Raw genomic sequence first — 24,791 nt, 5'->3', positions numbered from 1 at the left:
TCTCGTCACACGTCTTTGTTATCGCAACAGGCAATCGTTACCAGTTGAGGACATTCAAAAGTGTCTGCAATCATTGCACGGAGAAGTAGCTGCGGCAGCTAGAGATAGGTCGAACAAAGTGATCCGTTCAAATCCTGATTTGGAAATCGTCAAACTTATATAATACACATTGTGGTGAAAATGCAAAAAAATGTACAATTTGACCGCACTTTGTCCCAAATGTCTTCATTTAAGTATGCACCTGTCACTTCTTGTAATGTAGAAAGATAATTTTATGTGTTTAAGAATATGCTGATAGATAAACGAATGAGCTTACATCAAGACAATTTGGAGAAATTACGTTAGTTGTACAATGTTTCAAAAGGAACTGAATTTTGATAGTGTCTATTTTCCCGTTTATTGTGCATGTTTTGCCATATGATAGCGCATGAATGCATGCATATTTTGAGATTTGATAGTGCATGGAAATCCGGGCTCTAGTCATCACTAACAGCACCCACTCGCGCTGGTAAATGCTCCGGTTTTCCCCCCACCGTCACATACGCAGATGAAACCTGGACAATTAATAAAGCCAACAGGAGGGAGATTGTACGATGGAAATGTGGGTGTACCGCCGAGTTCGTAATCCTGGACCGAGCTCCGGACGAACGTTTCTATCCTAGAAGAGCTCAAGATCAAGGACAGGCTCATGAAGATTAGCGAAGCCTATTCGAGATACTTTGGCCACATATTGAGGACTGGAGCTACGGAAACTCTGATCGAAAGAAAAAAATGCAAGGAACAATGACCCAAGGACGAGCTCCAGGAAGGTGGATTGCCCAGATGGAGTTGGTTGGGAGGTCTTTACATCAAGCGACAAATCTAGCGCAGGATGGAAGGGCATGGGAAAAACTCTGCAACTACACACGATATGCCACCACACCCTGTGAAGGGTAAATGGATAGGAGAGAAAATGTCTTAGTTCTATTCCACCAGTTACAAAATCAGTGCTGTCGGGTATAAAACATGTATGGCAGAGAATTCATTTTAAGTTAGTACATTTGAAGTTAATGATTAATTATTTTTCTTCCTTTTTGCACCCAGGAGGTACATTTATGGTTATATGCACCAGGAGATGATACATTCCATCTCACCACCTTGGCCAATTTCATCGACTATTTTAACCATTAGCACCGCGTACACTGAAGAGGACGAAGGAAATGACGATGAACATAAGAACACACTCATCCATTCAATGTGTTTAAAATCGACGTTTGCAGAGGAATAAGTTAAAAATGTAATGCACTTCTCAAAAGTTCAACAAGCATGGAAAATGTAAATAACAGTACGGTCCTTAAGCCAATAATAACATGCGACAAAAAGAAAAAAAAAAGAACCTTAACATTCAGAGACATATGTTCTATGAGATACTGAAATAAAAACAACGGAAACGACAGCTAGTTTACATGATCTTAAGGAATGTATAAAAAATCTCTTGATATTCGACTGCATCATTATGACCAATAAAATATATCCAACTTCATCAACGAAGCTTACCGGAATGATTCCTATCCTAGCACAGCCTACAACACTACAGTACGGGTCACGTGGAAATTCACATGACAAACGCAGCTTTATACTAGAGTAGAACGCAGCCCGGAAGGCGGTTTGAAGAGGGTTGCGCAGTAGCATTCGCGCGCCTTGTAGTATGACGTGTTTTCCGCTGAGCCAATAGAATCATTTCAGTAAGAGGTGCCTGTTTGTGCGGGTCACGAGTGAATGTTTAGAGTTTTATTTGTAAATATCATAATCAACGAATTTAGGGAACTATTTGCATATGTACGATAGATCCAGGAAGAGCAAAAAGACAAGTATTCCGTCGACAGGCGAGGGAAATAGTATTTAAAGTGTATTTGTATATGGTAAGCATGCAGCAGCAGGTGTTCATAGGCGGAGGAGGTGAAGAACGCCATGTTGCCACGCTTCAAAAGAAGACAGCACTCGCGTGTGGTATCGGCCTGCAAACAGTACAGAGGATAAAACAAGCTTCGGAAATAAAAATAATCCGGTGTTCAGGTCGCCAGAGAAGAACCCTTAGAGGAAGAAGCCAGTGACGGTCCTCGATGATTTCAATAAAAATGTTCTGCGTACAACAATATTTGATATGTATAAAAACGGCGAATATCCTACGGCATTGAAACTGGACCGTCCATTTACCTTCCTTAATAACTCGAAAATTTTCTTCAACACTTTCTCGGGGTTTGATGTTAAAAATTAATTTGGACTTTCACGAAACTTTCAAGCCCACAAAACATATAAGTCATCGCTTTGGAATTCAAGATATAACTGGATGAAAAAATGTTTACACATTCATGTTGTTATGCTGTCTGCCCTTCGCCTTTAATTTCTCTCACCTTATTTTTACTTTCCTTAATATCTCGAAAATTTTCCTCAACACCTTCGCGGGGTTTGATATTGAAAATTAATTTGGACTTTTAGAAAACGTTTAAGCCCACAAAAAATATAGGTCATCGCTTTGGTATTCAAGATATAACTGGAAGAAAAAATGTTTACACAGTCATGCTGTTATGCTCTCTGCACTTCGCCTTCATTTCTCTCAACTTCCACATAATTTCTTTAATATCTCGAAAATTACCCTCAACACTTTCTCGAGGTTTGATGTTAAAAATCAATTTGGATTTTCAGGAAACTTTTAAGCCCCAAAAAATTATAGGTCATCGCTTTGGAATTAAAGATATAACTGGATGAAAAAATGTTTACACATACATGCTGTTATGAGTAGCCACATTGGCATCACCGCACCTCATACTTCTGTCTCCCTCTGCGCAACGAAACCGCCTTCTGGGCTGCGTTCTACTCTAGTAAGTGTAAACGCACGTGTGAGGAGCGTAATATCTCCGAGTGAAACATTACTGATAAAAGTCCATTCTTTATTCTTTAACATTGAACATACGAGTAATATTGTTATCGTCGGTTTGTGAATCTCCCTACTTTCCCTTACCCATGCGGCCATTTAGCCAATAAAAATACACAGGGACCGAGAGTTGGCCGTGCTGTTAAGGTCGCGTAGCTGTTCGCGTGCATTAGGGGGCGGCGAGTTCGAATTCCGCCGTCGGCAGCCCTGAAGATGGTTTTCCGTGGTTTGCCATTTTCACATCAGGCAAATGCTGGTGCTGTACCTTAATTATGGTCACGGCCACTACCTTATCATTCCTAATCCTATCCTATCCTTGCGTCGCCGAAAACCTTCGATGTGTTAGACACATTAAAACCACTAGGGGAGCGGGGGAAAGACACACGGACACCCAAAGAAACAAGCCAAGAATCTACAAAGAATAATGCTGATCAAAAGTTTAAGGATATTCCTTGCCAAATTACTCTCCCTGTTCCCTTTCGGTTGGCTGGGTAGCTCAGATGGTTCTTGTCCCCTGTACTCCGGTAGTCGGGCGTCCCCGAAGACAATCATCAAACGAGGGGACGTAAATATTATTATTATTATTATTATTATTATTATTATTATTATTATTATCGTCATCATCATCATCATCATAGCAGACTGCAGGGTAATCCGGATCTTTCTTGAGCGATCTATGGCTGAGTTTTGATTACTTTTGTCGGGTAAAAACCAATTATGTCACCAAAGATCTTTAGCATGCTGGTATCGTACGACATGGAGTGTCGAATGGACTTTTTCTGCCCCTTCAAAAAATCCAAATACCCCTGCCGAGTTTGAACCCACAATCTTGGGATCCAGTGACCGCCACTACCACTGAACCACAGAGAGCTAAAGTGAAGGTGCATAGGTATAACAGATAAATAGGCTACACTAACCTTGTATCAATATCTGGACATTTGTCAACATGGAACACTCATATTTTATTGGAAATTTATTCGGTAGGTTAGAAATACGTCTACGCTAGACAGGAAAAAAGCTATCTACGATTTAGAGACATACTGAAAATCCCATTCTTTTAATTTATAATTAAAGACTTTGAACAAAATGTCAACGGTTGGTGATAACTTTACTGTTGGTACCGAAGCCATATTTATATAAACCCATACAGCAATTTGCATCATCACGTGACAGTCTATAAGTAAAATCTTTTCGAGTTTCATTCTATGACTGCAGAAGAATACATTATAAAAATTTATACGGAAAGAGTCATTACTTTGAAGTACATATCAATTATACTACAATGCATTAAAAAGCTAGGTTTGTGGAGGGGAAATTATCGTTCGGCAGATAAGAATAGATTGTCCTCTCTATCTCCCCAGAGCCGTAGTTTAGTCCCTACCGAAATAATCTGAAACATCACCGACTTAAACTTATGCTACTTTTCAATTTTTCAATGCTATCTTTGCTATCTTCAAAATCGCGGATCGGTATTTGTAGAGAAAACTGACACTCGAAAAAAAAAAAAAAAAAATCAGATTTAGGGACTAGGATAAAACACATTTTTGTAATGAGGCAAGTTATCGTGATGCAATCCTCTGAATCATTAACATTAATCAATGCAGCAGAACATGAATGGTTCCTACTGACTCAGTCAAATACAAATAAGTCAAGTTTTTCTGACAGCGAAATGTACACCGATTCATAGGTTATTATATGAACATTACAGTTACATCAAAATGCAAGTATAACAAACACTGTAAACTAAACTGCACACACCTACATAAAAGACACACAGTGTATAGAAAATCCACCACCACAAGTGAGAAAGAGGGAAAGAAGTACATATCAGTCACAGATTTCTAGTACCTTATACTGGCCGTCCGCCGTCAAGTTATCATCTGGGGTGCTGTTGAAGGTAGCATCTCGATAAGAGTCTGTGCGGCCGTGCTGTAACATGTGAGGGTAGGTCGTGCACTAGCAAAGCAACAGAAAATAACATCTAAAATCTGACCTGTTTGTGGTGCTCATTATCACTTTACAATTCATGTAGTTAAGTAAGGTTGCAGCAAGAAAACAGTTAACTGATTATATCATACAGCCCTGAACAAATATACAACACAAGGTTTAGCCAGAACTCCAAGGGGCTGTACGCTGTTACAGTGTCAACTGCAACACAGTATGCAAAGAAATTCAAAGCAAAAAACGCAACAACCACAAACAGCTCAGGTATAAATATACAAACAAAACGAACTAAATATAAAACTTCAGAGTTTTCTGATCTCTTTCTAACAACAAAATATATCGTATAAAGTCTAAAGAAACAAAATAAAACTAACAAAAAGCATAATAAACAACTGGAAGCTTATATACGTAACTTAAGTAAAACAGCGAGATGCAAGGAATGGGGGAAAGGATTTGTACAGTCTTAAGATATACTACATATTCAATACTGCAGCACTAAAGCAATTTCGAGAGTAAATTCATGCCGCTGTAGAAAATAATTCCTCAGGATGTTCGTGTCTGGAAATAAATAAATCGAAAATTCCCAAACAAGCTGAATGCACAAAAATAAATACTGTACAAATGATTCTCTCGCAATCGTTAAACCTAGACTGCAGCTCTTTTTCAAAATATATCAATTTCATAGGTTATAATAAATTTTACCTATTAAATTAACTGTAACAACTTAAACTGATTCCCACCAAATTCTGGGTCGGGTGATTAGGTACCCGAAAGAAACACGCCAAGGAGTATCTGTTTAATGAAATGTACTCTGACCAATTCCATAATCAGTAACCAACTACATAAGACAATCAAAATGCTACAAAACATACGTGAAAGTAATATGATATTATCAAAAATTATGTTCCCAGAAGGAAACCGTAATTTAACTATTTTGAGTGCGAATGTTAAAAATATTAAAGCTCTTTTAGGCCTTTTCAATCGTGAAATTACCAGTGTTTCACCCCAGTGTGGCAGTGGGCTCGTCATTAATATCAATTTGCTGCTGAATTATAGAAGTTTTCTTTAGCAAAAATTAGAAACATCTGTAAATACTTCACTTTAACAGTAATAACTGTTGTAAATATTATGGATCTTTGAAATTCGGCGTTATGCTGTTGCTGATAAATAAAATAAATATAATAAAAATCGTTCAAGTACCTACCCTGCAATATCTCCCACGATTCTTCTTGTATGTTCAAGCAGTTTAGAAACTGAGAAAGAATAGAACCCGGCTAACTTGGAATCGAAGAAGCAAGGCCTTTTTGGCAGTGTATAAATCACCAAATGACTTTCCATTCAAAGAAAGTCCAGACAGCGAAATAAGAGCAAGTTGGAAATAATGACTAGTGAATATAGCCATTCCAGAAAATCTATAAGTTTGACTAAAGAGATTTCTTCGTGTTTAGATACAATTTTCCACTCTATTTGCTAGTTCTGCCTCATTTCAATCGAAAGTGCAAAACCCATGTAGCAATAATTGCCTTCTTAACAGATCTCTTTGCACACATGAACGTACTCAACAAGAAATTGCAAGAAAGGGAATGATCGTGGCTCAATATCAGACACAAGGATTCCCACAAATAAACTAAAGCTCTTTCAACACAACATACTTTGATGCAGTGATATGATAAAATGTTGCATTTTCCGAATTTAATTGATTAGATACAAATTAACAATAAAACAATTAAATTATGATTGATTTATTAACCGAATTCCAGAACAGACAACAATCATCAACGTAGACAGGTTGTAACACTATTTGCCCTTCGGAGACAAACTGCGAATGGGCCCGCGAAGCGGAAGTAGTCAACAGCTACACTGGATCCCTACATCTGCAGGTGATTTGAGTTCCAAGAGGATACAGCTTAGGAAGACACATACTAAAATGTACCTTTACTCATTACCTATGAACGGTTTTGGTGCAAATAAATTACGTGCCTGCAGATAAATATTCAGAGCTTCAGAAGTTGGTAAGAAAGTTACGTACGCTTTTTTAGTTCACCGTACACTTGTGAATCCACATCTACAAAAATGAACTTTATAAAGAATACATTTAGATCCAGATTAACTAATGATCACTTAAAGGGCTTGCTGAAAATAGCTTCCACTCAGAGCCAGATTTCAGAAAAATGGTCCCATCTAGAAAATGTCACTTCACACAGAATGATTGATGGTTAAATAATGAATATGATATGTATGTGAAATTTGTACACAGTGCCAGTAATTCTCTACTAACATTCTGTATCTTTCTGTAGTAATTAAAATGTGTTTTATTACATTTTTACCGTTCATTCCATTATAATTACATAATTTTTTCTACGTAAAACAGTATTATATGTTAAGTAAATAATTCCTTTGATACCTTCGTATTTTTGGTGGCTCTGGACCTCCACTTCATATAGTACTTTGAAAATGGTCCTCCATGAAATTGATTCAAGATTCCTGGAGTAAACAATCCATTTTTTCACCTCCGACGACCAAAATACCGATACAGTTTATTTGCGTCTTTGACAAATCTTGTTAAATGGAATACCGGTTCAGAGTTCACCACTCAACCCCAACTGTAGGGGGTGCTGGGGGTATCTTACCCCTACAGTATTTCTCTCGAAGTTTGGTTGAGAGCGATGCTGAAACATTCACACATACATCCATAGTCTCGGTGAATTTGGACATTTTCCTCTTCAGTCATTTTCACACTCAATGCCGATGGAAACTTAACCGGCAACCAGAGTGTCGTTCATTTCAGCGACCCCGATAACTATGGATTCAACGCTAATATAGATAGTTTTGATTATTTTTACATGTCACTCTCTCCCCACTCCACCCCTAAGGGCGTCTTACCCCTTAAGGATTTCTATACAGGTAGTATTCTTACCCCTAAGGATTTCTATAGATATAGTATTAGTTTTCACACGTGTACAAATTTTGGTTGAAACTGCAGCTTTGCCTACAGTCCCCTGACAATTTAAATCGTTTATCTTCGCCGATATCTTTAAACTCCTTAACTGTGTGCAACCCGCTAAGTACGGAATGTATTGCGGGCTAGGGCAAGACTTCGCCAACAAGTTATTGTTGAAGTGGTTATACAGTATAGTGATATGATTTAAGGATTACTCAAAGTCGACTCCGGAGAGATATATATATTTTTTAAAGCAAATCCGTCCCGTAGAACGGCCGGACGGACTGGATAAAGTTGCTTTTAGTAAACGTTTTATATATAGATTTGAAATAAATAGCTTACATTATTAATTACCTGGGCGTCCCTACTTTGGAGAGTACGGAGCCCCTAATCTAGTCTTCGATTGTGCCTAGGCTACCTACATGAGTCAAGCTCCTTGTTTTAATTTTCCTATGCAACCACACTCGGTCGGGAGTAATTTTCATGGCACTTCCTTTTCTTCGAAGAGTCAGAACTTGTCTTATTTCCCCGTATTTTCGCGTATTTCGCGTACAAAAAAACCACGACCACAATGACCGCCACTACTAATCACAATGAAACCTAACGCAGACACAGTAAAACGTTATTTCGTTAGATGTTGAAAAATCAGTTTTTTAAACAATACGACTAAATAAGCCTATGGAACATTCGCCAAAAGCTCTCAGAAATTTAATGACAACACGATTAATTCAACTGGATAAACGCTAAACTTTAAACAATCATCAGGAACTGAGACTAGACTTGGAGTAAATTTTTGCGGCCAGTGTTCCTAATGACAAGCAAATTAACAGGGCTAAGCATTCTCGACTCTTGACGTAAACAACGAGTCGCTAACTCACGTAGAATTAACGAATCTAGATCGCCCACTACGTGGCCACACAATACTAACAGTCTAACCATCTCATAATGTATCAAAGGCACGTGGTTTGAACGCACGACCATTATTCTAGAACACACATCTCGCTACAAGCTCAGATTAGGAAATAGGTTTATGGTTTAAATCTTGATCTCGGCAACCGAGGGCAGCTGGGATTGGACCCACCTCTGTTTTCTCTTGGACAACGTCAATGTTAAGATCTATTGTACCTACAAAATTGAACACGCTTATTTACCATACAATTATGACATTGTCGGCCTAAAATCATGGCGCTGTTGTCGCTGCATATTTAGAGCAGACTACTCGTTGTTGTAGGGTAATTATGGTTTAACTTCACTTTATTGCACAAACGAGATTAAAACTAATGTAACAATCAAACCAGTGGCAATTGCAAAAGTTTCACAATCCAACCGAGTTATTACAAACAGTGACAGACGACGCATGTTCTAAAAACAATAATTAATGAAATTCGAACCAAGTGTAAAATCAAAAGGCGCAATTGCATTTCAGTTCGAATCTATCTCTTAATGTGAACCCTGCCGAACAGCAATGTAGAGAAAAGACAATGGATGGGAGTGGCGACAGTGACCTCATAACATCAGGCGTAAACGTTAACTATGACACCATTGGCTACTTCCGTCAACACTTATATATATATTATATATATAAAAGTGAAGCTAAAATCAAAGCTCCCAACACAAACTCACGTGACTGAGAATATAAATCGTGAACGTACGTGGAGTAATTTCAATACAGAGGCAAATATTCAGTGTCCCTTACCTCTACAAGGGGCTCTCACATTGCAAAACTTTATATGACACGCACAGTTTGCACCACGCTGCTCTATTATCGTTACTACTTTGCTACTTTTATTCTCTTCCCATTCTGATGGTGTTAGATTAAAAAGGAACTAATTTTCACTTCCTCCATGTCACTTGCTTTCTATAGCCCACAATACTTTTTTTGGTGGGGTGGGTGAAAGGTTGTCAGCATCCTTCCTCTTTCTCCTTCCATAATCATTAAGAGGATATATCACTGTTTTGAGCCTCCCCCTCAACTTGGAGAATGAACCTCATTTAAAATTCTTTCACACATTAGTCTGAATTCAAACCGAAGTTGCCTTGGCGAGTAGCTAGTTACAATACCACTCTGCTATTACCTCCACCCTTCCCCCTGGAATATTAGATCCAGCCGACCGAGGTGTATTGGCAACGTCTCAATTACTATACCATTTTGACACTTCATGAACTACATCGACATATTTGTAGTAATTTCCATTGGACCTCACAACTTGTGAACATGAATAGATGTCACTTGGTCTGATCTGCATCTGGCATTATTTCACGTATGCATGCAACGATCCCCTCTTTTAGCTTCCCTATTCGACCTTCCAGGGTCTGAAGTCTACTAGTTTTCTTCCAACTCCACTGGCTTGATTTGGGAGGCCTTCCAAGTCGTATATTTATATTTTTACACATTTTATGGTTCTTTATTCCTTTATCGCCTGTGTGGGGAGGGGGACGGGGCGGCAGATTACATCCACGGTATCCACTGCCTGCAGTAAGAGGTGACAAAGGGTAACCCCCATGGGAGCGTGGGTTGGAGACCAAGGTCCCCTAGCGGAGCCTGGCATTACTTCCACTTACATGGGCCATACTCCTCACTTTCACATTTCCTATCCGACCTTCCTTGGTCAACTATTGTTCTCTACCGAATCTAGCGTTATTAGGTTTGCTAGGCCTAAGAAGTCATTTTCATGCCAGTTGCGGCCTTTCCCTTCTTTTGTCGATAATCTCATTCTTCGAAAGATCGGACCTCGAACATTTCCCTTTGATTTGTGTTAGTGTTGTCCAATTGTACTTTCTCTAATCACTACCAATCGACCTTTCTTCTCTTATACATTCATCCTCCGAAGTGTTGGAGGATCTCTTCCTCTCTCAACTAAATTAGTCTTACGACGGGCTGACAATCCAATGTTTGGCCCTGAAAACAACAATCGCCAACACTACCAACCCTTGAAAGTGTCTATCTTCCTCAAGGATATCATGCCATGTCGACGTAACAAATATGCCGACGTTTCGACAACCGTTCAGTAGCCCTTGTCAAGAAGAAAATCGCACTACCAATCTATGAGAGAGATTAGCTGATACAACTAGCCATCTCGTTGCTTTGAACGAACTGGCGCCCAACGAGCCCGTGGCATTTCGACTGTGTCGCTTGGTTCCACTCCTCACCCGATAAATATTAAGTAGGGAGTTCACGGATTTTCGAAAATACGGTCCGGTCAGAGCAAAAAATGTCAACTTTCCAGGTAGTGAAACGGCAAGCTCCACAAGTATATTCACAGTTTCTACCTGGAACTTTATTTTAGCAATCCAACATTCCCTCTACCACAGTACTTCCATGCTTCTAGATTATCTCAGAACAGAAAGCAGTATATCATGAGAATTCGAGGATTCGTGATTTCTGCCAAGTCTTATGGTTTTAGGTACACACACATACGGGCTGCCTCACTCAAACATACAACAAATTCAATGTCATCAACTCAAAGTTTCAACTACAATTTATATTGAAGGTTGAATTTAGCAGGTTATGTTTACGTATTTTCTAATATCTGTCGAAACTTACGTCTACTATAGGCATATGATTTTGTAAACAGCAAAAGAAAAGTTGGAATGTCAAGGATGCAATGCACTGAAACAGATTGTTGCTTATGTGTGACAGACACACACAAACTCGAAATGTAAACTTTTACAGACTCAAATATTTTTCTTCCAATATCTAACGCAAAAAATCCGCATAATAATAAGGTTAAAATTTGTGTGTGTTTGTTGTGAAGGATGTCTCTTCCACTCTGCCTTAGTACCGTGTATCGTCTTCTGTGGCTTTGTTCAGGTGTCTGACATACAGTGGCATGCTTGCCGTCAGTACATTGACGCCATCTAGAGAAAGAAGGCCCCATTCCATCTGTGCAACTCTAGTAAGGTCTGGGAGTGCCTGTGGAGGTTGTGGACTATCAAGAACAGCTGTTTTCAACCTGCCCCATGCACGCTGAATGCAATTTATGTCCGATGAATTAGCAGGCCAATTCATGTAATTGATACCCGCCTACATCAAGAAGTTCCACACTGATTCATCTCGGTGAAGGCGAGCACTGTCGTCGACGAAAATTAATTCAGCACCACATTCCTCCATAAAGGGTTGTTCGACATCCCTCGAACTGGTATTAAAGGTGTACGACGGTCATGCATAATCCCTGCCAAAACATTACACCACCACCTCCAAATGAGCATGCTGGTACTATTTACCGCGTCCTTTACATCTCCACACTCTCCGTCGTCGTGCATCTGGTTTCAGAAATATCCGTATTTCATCTGCAAACACATTACGCCAGCCATCCAACCTCCAACCTGCCAACACGATGGCGATTCTCGAGTGGAACTCTTCGATTAGGTCGAAAAGATCTTAACTGGGCAATATCCAGCAAATTGCGTACAGTTTGTACAGATACACGAAACCCGGTTGCTCAAGAAGTACAGTAGTCTCGTAATTGTTGAGAAGTCGAAGTTTGTCTCCCCTGTTACGCGGATATAGGCCTACCGATCATGGCGTTGCGTTGTCACCCTCGGTCAGTCAGTCATATCAGCGGTCTCACGGTGCCTTTTCCACGTTTTTGAAACTGTACTTTGAGTAACCTCTACCATGCTCGTTAATGCTACTTGTGTATGTCCACCTCCAATAAATGCAACAATTCTGGTTCGGTTAAACTGGGAAATACGCATTGCTCATGAATGTAAGCACTAGCTGAAGCTCGTACTGCACTGTATACACTACTACCAGTCTTCGCCTGAAATGGCATAGTTCATCTCAGGCTCAACACAGACCCTAGGCAGAGATATCTGCTGCATTTTAAACAAGCAATTGAATTACGTGTGTGTACAGTGCTCTGTACCAATGACGAAAGGATTACACACGCCCTACCACATTACATGCCTACTCCAACAATATCCCACACTATTTTGAAGTGTATATTTTCAACTTAAATATCGTCTGAACCACGGCGTAATCTATCCTGGCGGGAATTCTGGTGGAGGGGAGCGTGACGTCACGAGGTCACGAGACCATGCGTTTTAATCTCGCACACGTCTTGCAGTACGCCGAGAACTGAGGCCACGTGCTCTCGGATAATTCTTAAGCAATTTTATGTTTGTGAAAATGACACGAAAATGTTGTGCGCCAGATTGCAAGTCCAATTATGAAGTAAAAGATGTTAAAAGTCAATGCACAGAATGTTCCATTTCCGAAAGAAAAAATGTTTCATAATCAGTTGGTGGGAAATTATCCCCCCCCCCCCCAAAAAAGGCTCCTTCGGGGTCGACCGTCGTGTGCATTCGACATTGTGATTCAAACTGCTTATATCACGGACTTCCATATAGGACTGCCAAAGGTAAGGAAAAGGTTTCTGTCTATGATAAACCGAAACTGAAGGCTGGTTCTATTCCAACAATTTTCGATGGATTGCCTTTCAATCACTCGAAAAAAATCGCCAGTAATAAGAAAAAAAACAGATGATACACTGGAAACTGAAGAAAGGTTAAAAACTTGAGATAGAGGCGTTGAAAAAGGATGCTATAGACGACAGTGACGGAAATTTAGAAAATTTATGCGGAAAATACCTGGTAAGTTGAGCGATATTTAGGTTGAATTTTAAACTGTTCGATGATGAAGTGGTATTTTATGCAGTTTGACTCTTTGAATGTTAAATTTTATATAAATATAGATAGAATATGAAAGTTTCTGCGCATTTAAATGAAAATGAGGTTAGTTACCAAGAGCTAAGTGAAAATCTAGGGCCATAGCTATCGTTACAGAAGTGGAGCTGTCTGCGACATTTAACAATTCAATCCTGTAATGAAAACTACAATTCAGGCAACATCGGCTTGTAAAGAAAAAATGACCACTCTGGGGCATATTTGAAATACGTCAAATCAGAGTTCATGCGGCTCACTTTGCTGTCGCTTTCTACGCAGTTGTCTTTCTATACAGTGTCCTAATTCACATACAATTATCTTTCTTAGAAAAATTTATTTAAGAAATTACAGACAATTAGATGTGAAAAATCCGTTTTTGAAACGACTGCAAACAGGTATGCGAAAATTGAATTTTAAAAGGATAAACGTTTGACAAGAATATGAAAATTCACGGGGAAATATGACCATGTATGTATGTATGTATGTACAGCCATCAGCCATAAGGCTGGTTGGATCCCCAACAGCTCTGCCATCAGCTATCATAGATGGCCTAGGCATCACTGAAGAGGCGTACTAGGGAAACGAAGAGCGAGGTTTTTTCCCCGTTGCTTTTCTCACCGAGCCAGAAGTTGCTATTACATATCAGTCTGCCAAGCCCACTGAAATGCATGCACCAACCGACCCTACGAGCAACGTTTTCACACCATTCATAGCAGGAATTGGCTGCAGAAAGAATGGCATTACTAGCATCGCTCATACCTCAGTCACTTTCATATTATCAAAGTCAAGAATAAGACAGAGACAAATTAATGAAAGTAACAAAACAAAATTGCTCTAGCCAATACCAAAAAATCTAGTGTACTGTAAACACTAGCTCCTGCCGGCAAAGGCATAATGTGAACATAATATGAAAAATTATCGTAAAAAAGACGTTAAGAAGCCAAAATATGACATATGATCCATGAAAATTGCATAATTTTAGTCGCCGTGGATAAGATTGACAAAATTAACTTGTATTTTACATGGAAGTAATATAAGGGAAACATATGGCATGTCAAACATCCGGGTCCTGTTTTTCACTCATCTGTCTTAAAGAAAACGACCGGAAATTTTATCGGAATATATCGCTCGTGGGCTGCAATAATGGCACAACTCAGAAAATACGAATTCAGTGTTAATGCACTATCCAGCATTGCAGATTAGTAGTCTTCGAGCAGCAAGAGCGACATGTCTTGTAGGCCTAGTTCAATATTCCACCAACAAATGGCAGAAGTGTCGCTATTGCTTTCTCTGCTTTGTTTACGTTGGCTGCAATACTGTCGTTTCTTCTGTTAGTACCTGGAGCTCGGCAGTCGCTTAGCGCATTCTCTGTTAATAGTGACGCATTGTAAGTTGTGCCAGTGTTGGTGAATAATTTGATTGGGGTCCGTCTCTAATTGTGCCGTTGTTACAGTATTAGGTAAAGAGAAAATATTCCCAATTTCTCGGTGTTGTCAGTCGAAAGGCATAATCAAATAAGTATATTGTTGCCTATTACCTTTATGTCGTGGTAAGATTTCAAATGAAAAGGATGTTAGGCCCCTTAAAACAACAATCATCATCATCAGAAAAAGGATAACACAAATATTTCGTTGTCGGGCACACACGAAATTAAGGTGATTGTGTTCATTCTGTAATAGAAAAACTGTCCAACGATCACTGAAATCAGGTCCAATTACGCCCCATCGCAATACGCCCCATCGCAATACGCCACTTCACTTAGAATGGCAAAAGAAAATGGCAACCCTTTCAAACTGTTCGAAATGGAACACGATGACTTTGTTGATGTATAGGACCTCACAGATAGGCGTTGTCATAATTTTGTTGTAAACACGAACGATGACAAAGTCCTCTTCCATAACATTTCTGTACTGAAGGTAGAGACATGATTGCTTTTTCTACTTCTTTCAAAGAAACAGATTTTAACACAGCGAAGATGAAAGTCTGAAAATTCAGAAGGCGTTTGTAGACGTTCCGAGAACCAATACTGGAAAAAGCTTAGAGCAAACTTCTTCCTATATCTCAGAAGAAATTTGACTATCTACAAAGTTTGACTGCCAGCCATGCTGTACCAAGATGTTATTCGAAATTTTAGAATCTAAAATTTCAATCCTAAGAATATGTTTCACTTTCAAACTTATGAAAGGTTTGGGATTTCCTAGGTGTTTTCCCTTTACGCTGTGTGTATTAATAATCTCGCATTGGAACATTCAGAATATACCGAAAAAGAATTACGACAAAACAACTCCATTACCTATGAATGATCTAGACTGTCTTCAAAGTTTATTTATTGATGATGATGCTTCTTGTTTAAAGAGGTCTAACATCTAAAGTAATAGGCCCAGTTTAATTATTATTTTGTGTTTCTTGTTTGTATTGCATCTTGGTTATTGATTACAAGTGAAATCACTCCAGGGATAATCCGTACAGGTATCAACCTTCGGGCTACAGAACCAGGGTACCTAGACGACAACCCTACATTAGTAAAGAGAACAAGAAATGGAGATTGAAATTCGCGCAACAGTCTGTATCCAAGAAAACAGATTTTTGGGATAAGGTATTATTTACGGATTATTTACGATGGTTGGATATTCGTCTGGAGGAGACCGAATACAGAACTGGACCTTCAAAAATACCTTCAAGCCACGGTGGAGCATGGTATTGGAAAGTATGGCAGCCTCCGGTTTTGGGTAACTTGTGTTTATTAAAGGTAACATGGACAAATTTGTTTATTTGAATATTCTGAAGGAAAAAAACAAAAAACAAAAAAAACGTGTGACAGAGTGTTGATGCCTTGAATGTTGCGAGAAATTACTAGGCTACCTTCAACACGACAATGGCCCAAAACTACATCGGGGCTTGTACTTCTGTGGTACAATTCACACACTCTCAGAATGCCAGCTAAGAGTCCGAACCTAAACCCAATCGCGCACTTGTGAAGAGAACTTGAATAAAGTGTGAGAAAACACGTAATTCATAGTACGACAGCTTTGAAAGAATGTCTTATGAGAATAGCAAAGTTTTACGTCACAGACTACAAGAAAATTGGCCCATTCTGTGTGCTAGATGACGAGAGAGGCGATACATAGGAGATATGTGCATACGAAGTATTAAACCAGTTGTAGCTTTGTAATAAGTGATTTTCTGTCAGTGTATTAATATTTCGCAGTGGAAAAAGGCACTTGACAGTATGTTTCTGTATTATGTTTTGTAAATGCTTGTTTTCATAGTACCTGCATAATTAACTTGGAATGCATAATGTATGTTACAAATCCAATGAGCCTTTTTGTTTTCAGAGTGGCAAAAATAAAGTTTACTTTTCTAAACTGTAGAATACGTATTTCCATGACTGTAGTTAGAAACTGGGGGAGACTGCGTTGTATGACTATATAGCTTAGTGTGTCAAACAGGTACTCCAGACAAGAACTGGCTGCCACTGGCTTGTACTGGCTGGCGCCCGCCATGCTGGCTGTTGACACGAAGGTCGTCTGCCGAACACCTTTCGAATACTCTCTTCTCGATAATAGAAGAAAATTGCTTACCTGGATAATTTTGCTTATTCGTATGCATTTAATCATGATTTTAATCAGCCACGTGTAGCCAGTCAGGTGCAAGCAATGCTGAAGCATCCAATTCATGCTAGACATATGCTAGTTTAGCGGATTAAACCTACTCGTACTGGATCTACTACTACTTCCTTCTGTCCCTACTATGCTAACCTGGTATTTATTTGTAGTACAGGACACGCAAAGCATTTGCTCTCAAACTTGAAAGTAGTCCTTAATGAATGGAGATCGCTATTTTAATCAGTTAAATGTCTAGAGATAGAAACAGGCAGGATAACACAATCCCCCTCAAAGTTATTGTGAAAATCGGTGACACCTAGCCTCATTGTACTATTTGGTTTTCTACTAGTTTAGTCCAAAATGGGTAAGCTAATTAGCAGTGTTCTCCGTACAGATCACCCAACAAACCATGAGCAAATTAATCCTCTATTAGGCAGTTCATTACTTCATTTAGGGAGAATCTGGTGCATACGTCTGGCCCTGATACAGATTTATGGATCAAGCTAATTCCTTTCCGTTCCATTTTCTCTTGTGGAATATTCTTGTGAAATTTTACTGCTTGCATGCTTGGGTAATTTAACTGAATGCTGTCCCCTTTCCTTCTTTATTTAAATCAAAGGTTTTCTGGAGGAGGTCTAGGGTTCAGATTAGATCCAGTTAGAACCTAAGCCAAAAGAAAAGAAAACATATCCCGGTATGATTAGGACCATTTTAGGTTCTTACCATCCCCCACCCCCTCCCACCCTTCCGCGATATTTGGGAACTAAGACCGATAAAACTTGAATGGACGAAGATTGGTCTCCGGTCTGTCTGAGACATTTCTGAAAAGAAAGGGACTGCTCTACATTTTAATTTCATTCGGTATAAAATGGTGAAATTATTGCTATTATTAACCAAAAATAGCATAACGCACCAAAAAGGGAACTTCTGAGTAGGCCTAAATGTTATAGAAAATTAATGTTGGGTTGGTCGGGAAGTGTATTTTCATCTCACAATCTAACAATTTCGTAGTTGGCCGAGTTGAATGATCAATAATCCCTCGCAGTCAAGGGGGGTCCCTTTACTTAATTTTATACATTGGATCAAGATATTCATTCTTTGTTCTATCAGACAGGTGTTACGGCGACGATGGGAGAGGGCAGAACTAGGACTGGGAAGGAAGCAACTGTTGTGAAAAGGGAGAAACCACGTTAAGTCTTCTTCGGACTGCCGTCAATGGGGTTCAAAAGCGCCATTTCCCAAAGTCAAGCTAAATGCTACGCGGCCCCAACCACGCAGCCAACTCTTAAGTCCGGCATTCACATGTTGAAAGTAAAATCATTAAATTATTCAAACTCTTACGGCTTTTTCAATAATGAAATTACCAGCGTTTCACTCGTGTGTGGCAATGGGCTTAGCAGATTGATTGCCACACCATTCCAAGACGTTGGTGGCTATTGCGCCGCTAAAACAGAGCTCGTAAAAGGCTTGAATAATTTAATATTCGCAATCGACGAAATTATGGTTTCCTTTAGGGAACATTTATATAAAAGTAAGGTTATTGTTTTTTGGGGAAGTACAACTTGAAAAATTCATTTGGAGTGCCTTGGCTCCAATTCATCCTTAGCCTACGTAAAAATGATTTGAACTGAATTGAAGCCGTAGCATTCGACACTATACTCACAATATCTTGAATCAGGGTAGAAATAACCGCCACCAGGTTCTACAACAGAAAGGAGCTTCGGCAGATTTTATGTGCCAACACTGCGGCAGAGTTTGCAGTTCTTATTTTTGATTCGTGTTGAATAATGAAAACTCCGCCAAAAGAGAGAGAGGAGCCACGAAGGACGTGAAAATGAGAATCCTTGGCCTTAGGCACTTAATACCGTCGGGTTTGGGAGGGGAAAAAAGTTGTTTTGTAGAGAAGGAGGCCTACTGTATGATTAATGAGAGAGTAACGGCTTGTTTACTTCTAGAGGGGCTTCAAGTGAAATTAAATGAAGTTTATCCGAAGATAACGGGGAAATAAATATTTAACGAAAAGATTCATATTCTCTTTTATCAAATTCTCACGAGGGCGTAGTTTTGCAGATGTAATGTGCATGGATGCCACACTTTCCTCAGCTAAGTTGGCACTTTGGCTATTCATGACACATACACCTGATTAAATACACTTGCTTACCTTGAAAATTTTAAAGCCTTATGAGCAACTGTGGAGTCTTGTTATTCTCGGCAAACTTACGGGATGATGAAGTGGTGTCCCAACAAAGTTTAACTGGGACGTAAAATGTCCCTTTTATCACTGAATGCATTGAAATTATTAATACGACTTTTTTTATTTCTCGCTCTCCCCAGGCCCTCTCCGGTTTTTCACACTTTTGCTCGCTTAAGTAAGGAGACTTTGGTCAGAAATAACGATGTTCAAATTTTGTTATTTCTGCTTGAGTCTGCCTGCCTCAAATGCTCACTTTGAGGGGATTTTCTCACAGATGAACAGTTTATGGACCAGGATTTAAAGTAAGGATTGCCATCAATTTTCTTGATGAAAACATTTACATAACATTTATATTCGCGTGTTTGAAAAAGTATCGGTAGCATTGTACATCAAGTCACTAATGACTAGAGACGATAAGTACTTCACATTTGTTTAATAATAATAATAATAATAATAATAATAATAATAGTAATAATAATAATAATAATATTTGCTTTACGCCCCACTAATTACTAAGGTTTTCGGAGACGCCGAGGTGCCAGAATTTAGTCCCGCAAGAGTTTTTCTATGTGCCAGTACACGAGACTGACGTATTTGAGCACCTTCAAACATATTTTTTTTACCACCGTCCGAGCCAATCAGTCCGGCTCGCATTTGTTTAAGTGAAGGTGAGGGCATGTTTACCACCATGTTTGATGAAGCAAAAATCCTTATCAGATTGTGAGATAGTCGATAGCAATTTGTTTTCTATAGTTTTACTTAGTGTTACAAGTATGACCTGAAGATGTTAGATAAGTTTTTTGAGATGTTTATCTGGTCTTCCTATTGCATCTATTCGAAGATCTGCTTCTTGGAAGTTTAATTACTTTCGAATTAATCTCCGGCCTAAAGTTTCGTGTTTATTCCTTGAAACTGTCCGTCATTGTTTGGAGTACAATTTTATGGGGCTGCGGAAGGGAAGGTTTCTTGACGGTTCGTTATACCTTGAGAAATCGTTGTTTTTTTTTTGTTTTTTTTTAAGAGCATGGCTTGTATAGATCCTATTGTTAGTAAAACGAATAGCTTTTGCTTTACGTCGCACCGACAGATAGATCTTATCAGAATCATGATTTGAAGGAATTAATGGTTGGACAGGGAGCCTCCGTGGTTCAGACGGCAGCGCGTCGGCCTCTCACCGCTAGACACCGTGGTTCAAATCCCGGTCACTCCATGTGAGATTTGTGCTGGACAAAGCGGAGCCGGGACAGGTTTTTCTCCGGGTACTTCGGTTTTCCCTGTCATCATTCATTCCAGCAACACTCTCCATTCTCATTTCATTGCATCTATCAGTCATTAATAAATCACTTTGTGAGTGGCGACCCCGTCGTACTAATAGGCCTATATCTGCTTCATTCTTCCATCCCTGACCCCGTCAATGACTGGAAAACAGGTTGTAGGTTTTCATTTTCAACGGTCGGACAATGCAATTCTGACGAGAAGTAACTAAGAAGGTTGACGCAGGGAATTGGAAATCACAGTTCGGTGTTGCCGAATCATTAAAAAATAAAGTCCACTGGGCTTTTCTTTTCCGCCCTTAAAATCAGATTACCTCTGCCGGATTTGAACCTGGCATTTCAGGGTCCGGAATACGACACAATATCACTGATCCACAGAATTATCTATAACAAGGAGTGATATTTGTTTACCGTTCGTTGAATGACCTTATAACAACAGCGTTAAGAGAGCTTTTCCTTCACTGCGGGGTCGATGACCGAGATGTTAGCTCCATTTAAACAATAAGCAACATCATGTTGCTGTGTTAACAAGCGATACCTTGATTAAATATTATGGTTATTAGGCGAATCGTGATTTAATCACGTAGACAAAGTGAATAACAGTGAACATGCCCACAAATAATGCAAGAGTTAAATAATATCGTTGGTTAAAAATTACCTCCCTATTTGTATTGAAGCGTTTTCAGTTTTTTTGTGGGATAAGACATTGTTACACCTGTTCTTATAGGTAGAAAATAAAATTTTACAATACTAATGATTTTCTGCAAAATTTTAGCGATATCACGTCCACATATTCAGGTTCCGTCACTTAGGAAGCTGGCCGTGCGGTTAGGTTCACGCAGCTGTGAACCTGCATTCGGGAGATAGTGAGTTTTAATCCCACTGTCTGTAGCCGTGAATATTGTTTTCCGTGATTTCCCATTTTTTACACCAGGCAAATGGGTTACGTCTCAAAACTCACGAGTTTCAAAACTCACGGGTTAAAATTAGTTACAAATAGTATCAAAACTCACGACTACAAACTGGTAGCTAAAGTAAACATTCTAATGAGTCAAAATTCACGACCCCGGACAGCAGGTGCTTGCGATGACCGCAGGAGGGATGAGGTGCGCGGTGGCTCACGCTTCCCTTACGACAGGCAGGGGATACTGTGGACGTTAGTCTGCCACTCCAACCCACAGGGGAAAGATAATGGCTAGTGAATGAAAGAGACCGAGGTGTATTATTATTAAAATATTTTACTGTTGCCTTAAAGCTAATATAATGCATTTTTTACCTTTCACATAAATTTATAATAATGATGTGTGGCCTCCAGGGAGGTCTGGTGCAGGTCTTGAGAGTTGACGCCGTATAGGTGACCTGCACGTGTGTAAGGATGAGACCCTACTTAAGATGAAGTCTAATGCTGAAGACGGCATGAACACCCAGTCCCCGAGCCATAGGAATTAACTAATAAAAGTTAAAATCTCCGACCCGACCGGAAATCGAACCCGGGACCCCCTGGACTCCTTGGACCAAATGCCAGCATGCTAACAATTTATGCATGCAGCCGGACGACATAAAATTAAAGTAGGATATTGCCCGCTGCTAGTTAAAAGAAATTGTCAATTTGTAGTACTGGGGCTTAGTTCCATTTTGCAGCTAGAAGGCGGCATTTACTTGAATAAGGAATTTTATTTAGATATTAAAGATCAAGAAAGTTAATTCACTCATTTAGTTTCAACACTTTGAGATTCATTTTAAAAAGGCGTATTTCTATTTATCGTAAGAGTTCGTCTATTCCCTTATTTCAATAGATTGTCGACCCGACACACTTAAACCGAAAGAAATTACTCATGACGCGTCCGATTATTCTGTGCGATATAACTGAATGATATTTGAAACTCATTCGATTATTTAAATAATCGGATGGAAGTTATTCGATTATTAAAAGTATTCCATTATCCCATCAGTTACAGGGTAGACATTTATCCATTCAAAGAAGAACTGGCCCTGCTCGTGAGTTTTGAGACTGGTCCAGGTAGAGAAACCTGTTCTTACCAATCCTCTTCCTGGAATTCGTGAGTTTTGAGACGACACGGGCAAATGCTGGGGCAGTACAGTCATCAAGGTCACGGCCAGTACCTTTCCAGTCTTAGCCCTTTTACATCCTTGCCTCGCCGAAAACCTTGGATGTGGTATGGCGACGGTGAACCAGTAGGAAAAAAAGTGCTAGGTCCCCTCATATGTTTCACCGTGTTCAGAGCCTTTAATTTTGTTCACTTCATACCGATTTCTCATAGAGTTGGAAATAATTATGTTCACGATATATTGAATGCAGTGTTTCGAATATTACACAGTCCCCTGGCACCATCAGCCCTCCTCTGGTAATCACCTATGTACGAATCACTCATTTTCTTCAACCACTAATTGTTCAGTTCTTGCATGCCAACTCAGTAGATAGTTTGAAAGCTGCGTAGCCGGAAATAAAGAGATACGCAGAGTGATATTTCTCTCATCTACAGGTACCGTAATAAATAGTTAATACCTTCAAAGTGTTCGTCCACATCGCTGATTGTACAGTGTAGACTTTCTTCGCTAGAATTCTCAGAATTGAAGTACAGGGATTCACAATTCGAAGTTATCTTTCAGATTTTATTCCAAGAATATTTTTTCCCCTATCTAAGTTTCTTTTCTGCATCAATTGCCTGGGTGACACTAATAAAGTAATTTTAAATTCCACCACTAAATTGTCTGTACATGCTAAATCGTTTTTTTCTGATTTGTCATTCTAAAATTTCCCAGGCAATACATACATTTTCAATTTCTGGACAAAACCACTGCTTTTGTTAGGTTTTTGTACTCTTGATTAGAGGTCCTTCTGCGCCCAGTTTCATCCAGTTCTGTACCCAGGTGACAATTCTTCAAGGAGCTAGAACCTGAAGTTACAACTGGACCAAAACGGATTGGAAAATTTCTTAATTCGCCAAATTCCATTTTTCTATTTTCTGTATTGACAATAGACCACCATTTGCATATGATGCCAATGGATTTGTGCAGTGGCCTTATACCCATTTACAACCAAAAGTGACAGTGCTTTCGTGGATAAATATTTAGGGCTAGCGACATCTGTTGCTTCTATGCTGTTAGAATGTAGATTTTTATAATTTAATCGGTACCCTTTTTTCAACATATTGTTACTCTCATTCTTATGTCCGTAACGTGGTTGAACTCTGCTTTCGTTAACGATTTCTCACAGTCGACCTGCTGTTTTAGAATCAATTTCCGGGAACTTAAAGGTTTTAGATGGATCATTGTTACTTTATTATTGTCAGAAATGACACTCAAAACCTTGAATTAGTCGTCTTGAAGTTGAACAACTTTCTTGGTTATCTGTGACATTTCTGATCCTGAGACTGTCTTTACGGGATGAAAAGCAACTATATCCTCAAATGAACAAAATGCTGAGGATATGAGATAAGCAAGATCATCATTTGCCTCTACAAGTTGATCATGATTTTCTTCGAAACCTCCACATGGATTGACCTATGGAAGTGTTGCTTAGAAACTGTCTGCTTCTTTTGCCACCTTCTTTATAGAATTACTACATAACCACTCTTGTTTCTTTATTGCTTTGTCGTTTAGGAGAATGTAGCAATTATTTTGGGATGTTTACGATAAGTAATCGTCAGATTTTAGAGGCAAAATGATCTAGACTAGGTGGGAATTCTAAAGATGAATGGTCGTAAGGGGCAAAAGCATAATATAGAATTATTCTCTAGGTCTTGGATGCCGCATTACCATCGGGGTTGGAAGATAGTAACAGGTGATCTAGGGAGACAGGTAATGTGATGGGATCCTGGCACAAGTGAATACAATGTATTCCCCCCCCCCCTCTCTCTGAACAAAACTACAGAGGGTACAAAACGCATGTGTTCGCTAGGTGACAAATGCCAGGCGTGATGAACACATAACACCCTATTACATACAGCTACAATGGTTGAAACTCCATGAACGTCGGGAAATCTCAGTAGCTGTTGCTACGCACAAAATTATCGAACTGAAGACACCATCCTACCTTTATAATGCATTTAAATCTATGGAGTCGGTACATAACGGAGATAATAGGTTTACAAAAACCACCCTTCAAATTCCCCTTCATCGTACCACTAAATTTAACAAATCCTTTGTCTGCACTGCATCACGTATCTTTAACGCCTTTAATCTTCACCGTTTCGCAAATAACACTAACTGTACCCAATTAAAGCAGTCC

General features: G+C 39.3%; 1 protein-coding gene across 6 annotated transcripts in view; it reads right to left on the bottom strand.

The window, feature by feature from the left end:
* The window catches only part of Atpalpha (sodium/potassium-transporting ATPase subunit alpha), a 324,453-nt gene that overhangs the window by 203,211 nt on the left and 96,451 nt on the right, over nt 1-24,791 (bottom strand). For 5 of the 6 annotated variants that reach the window (XM_067137567.2, XM_067137572.2, XM_067137569.2 and 2 more), the window contains one exon: nt 4,763-4,843. The exons of the other annotated variant lie outside the window; for it this stretch is intronic. In XM_067137567.2, coding sequence (XP_066993668.2) covers nt 4,763-4,843 — 81 coding nt within the window. The remainder of the gene's footprint in view (nt 1-4,762; nt 4,844-24,791) is intronic. 6 annotated transcript variants of the gene reach the window in all.

This window comes from Anabrus simplex, chromosome 1 (assembly GCF_040414725.1).
Source record: "Anabrus simplex isolate iqAnaSimp1 chromosome 1, ASM4041472v1, whole genome shotgun sequence".
Lineage (NCBI taxonomy): Eukaryota > Metazoa > Arthropoda > Insecta > Orthoptera > Tettigoniidae > Anabrus > Anabrus simplex.
This window is presented reverse-complemented; position numbering and strand designations above follow the sequence as displayed.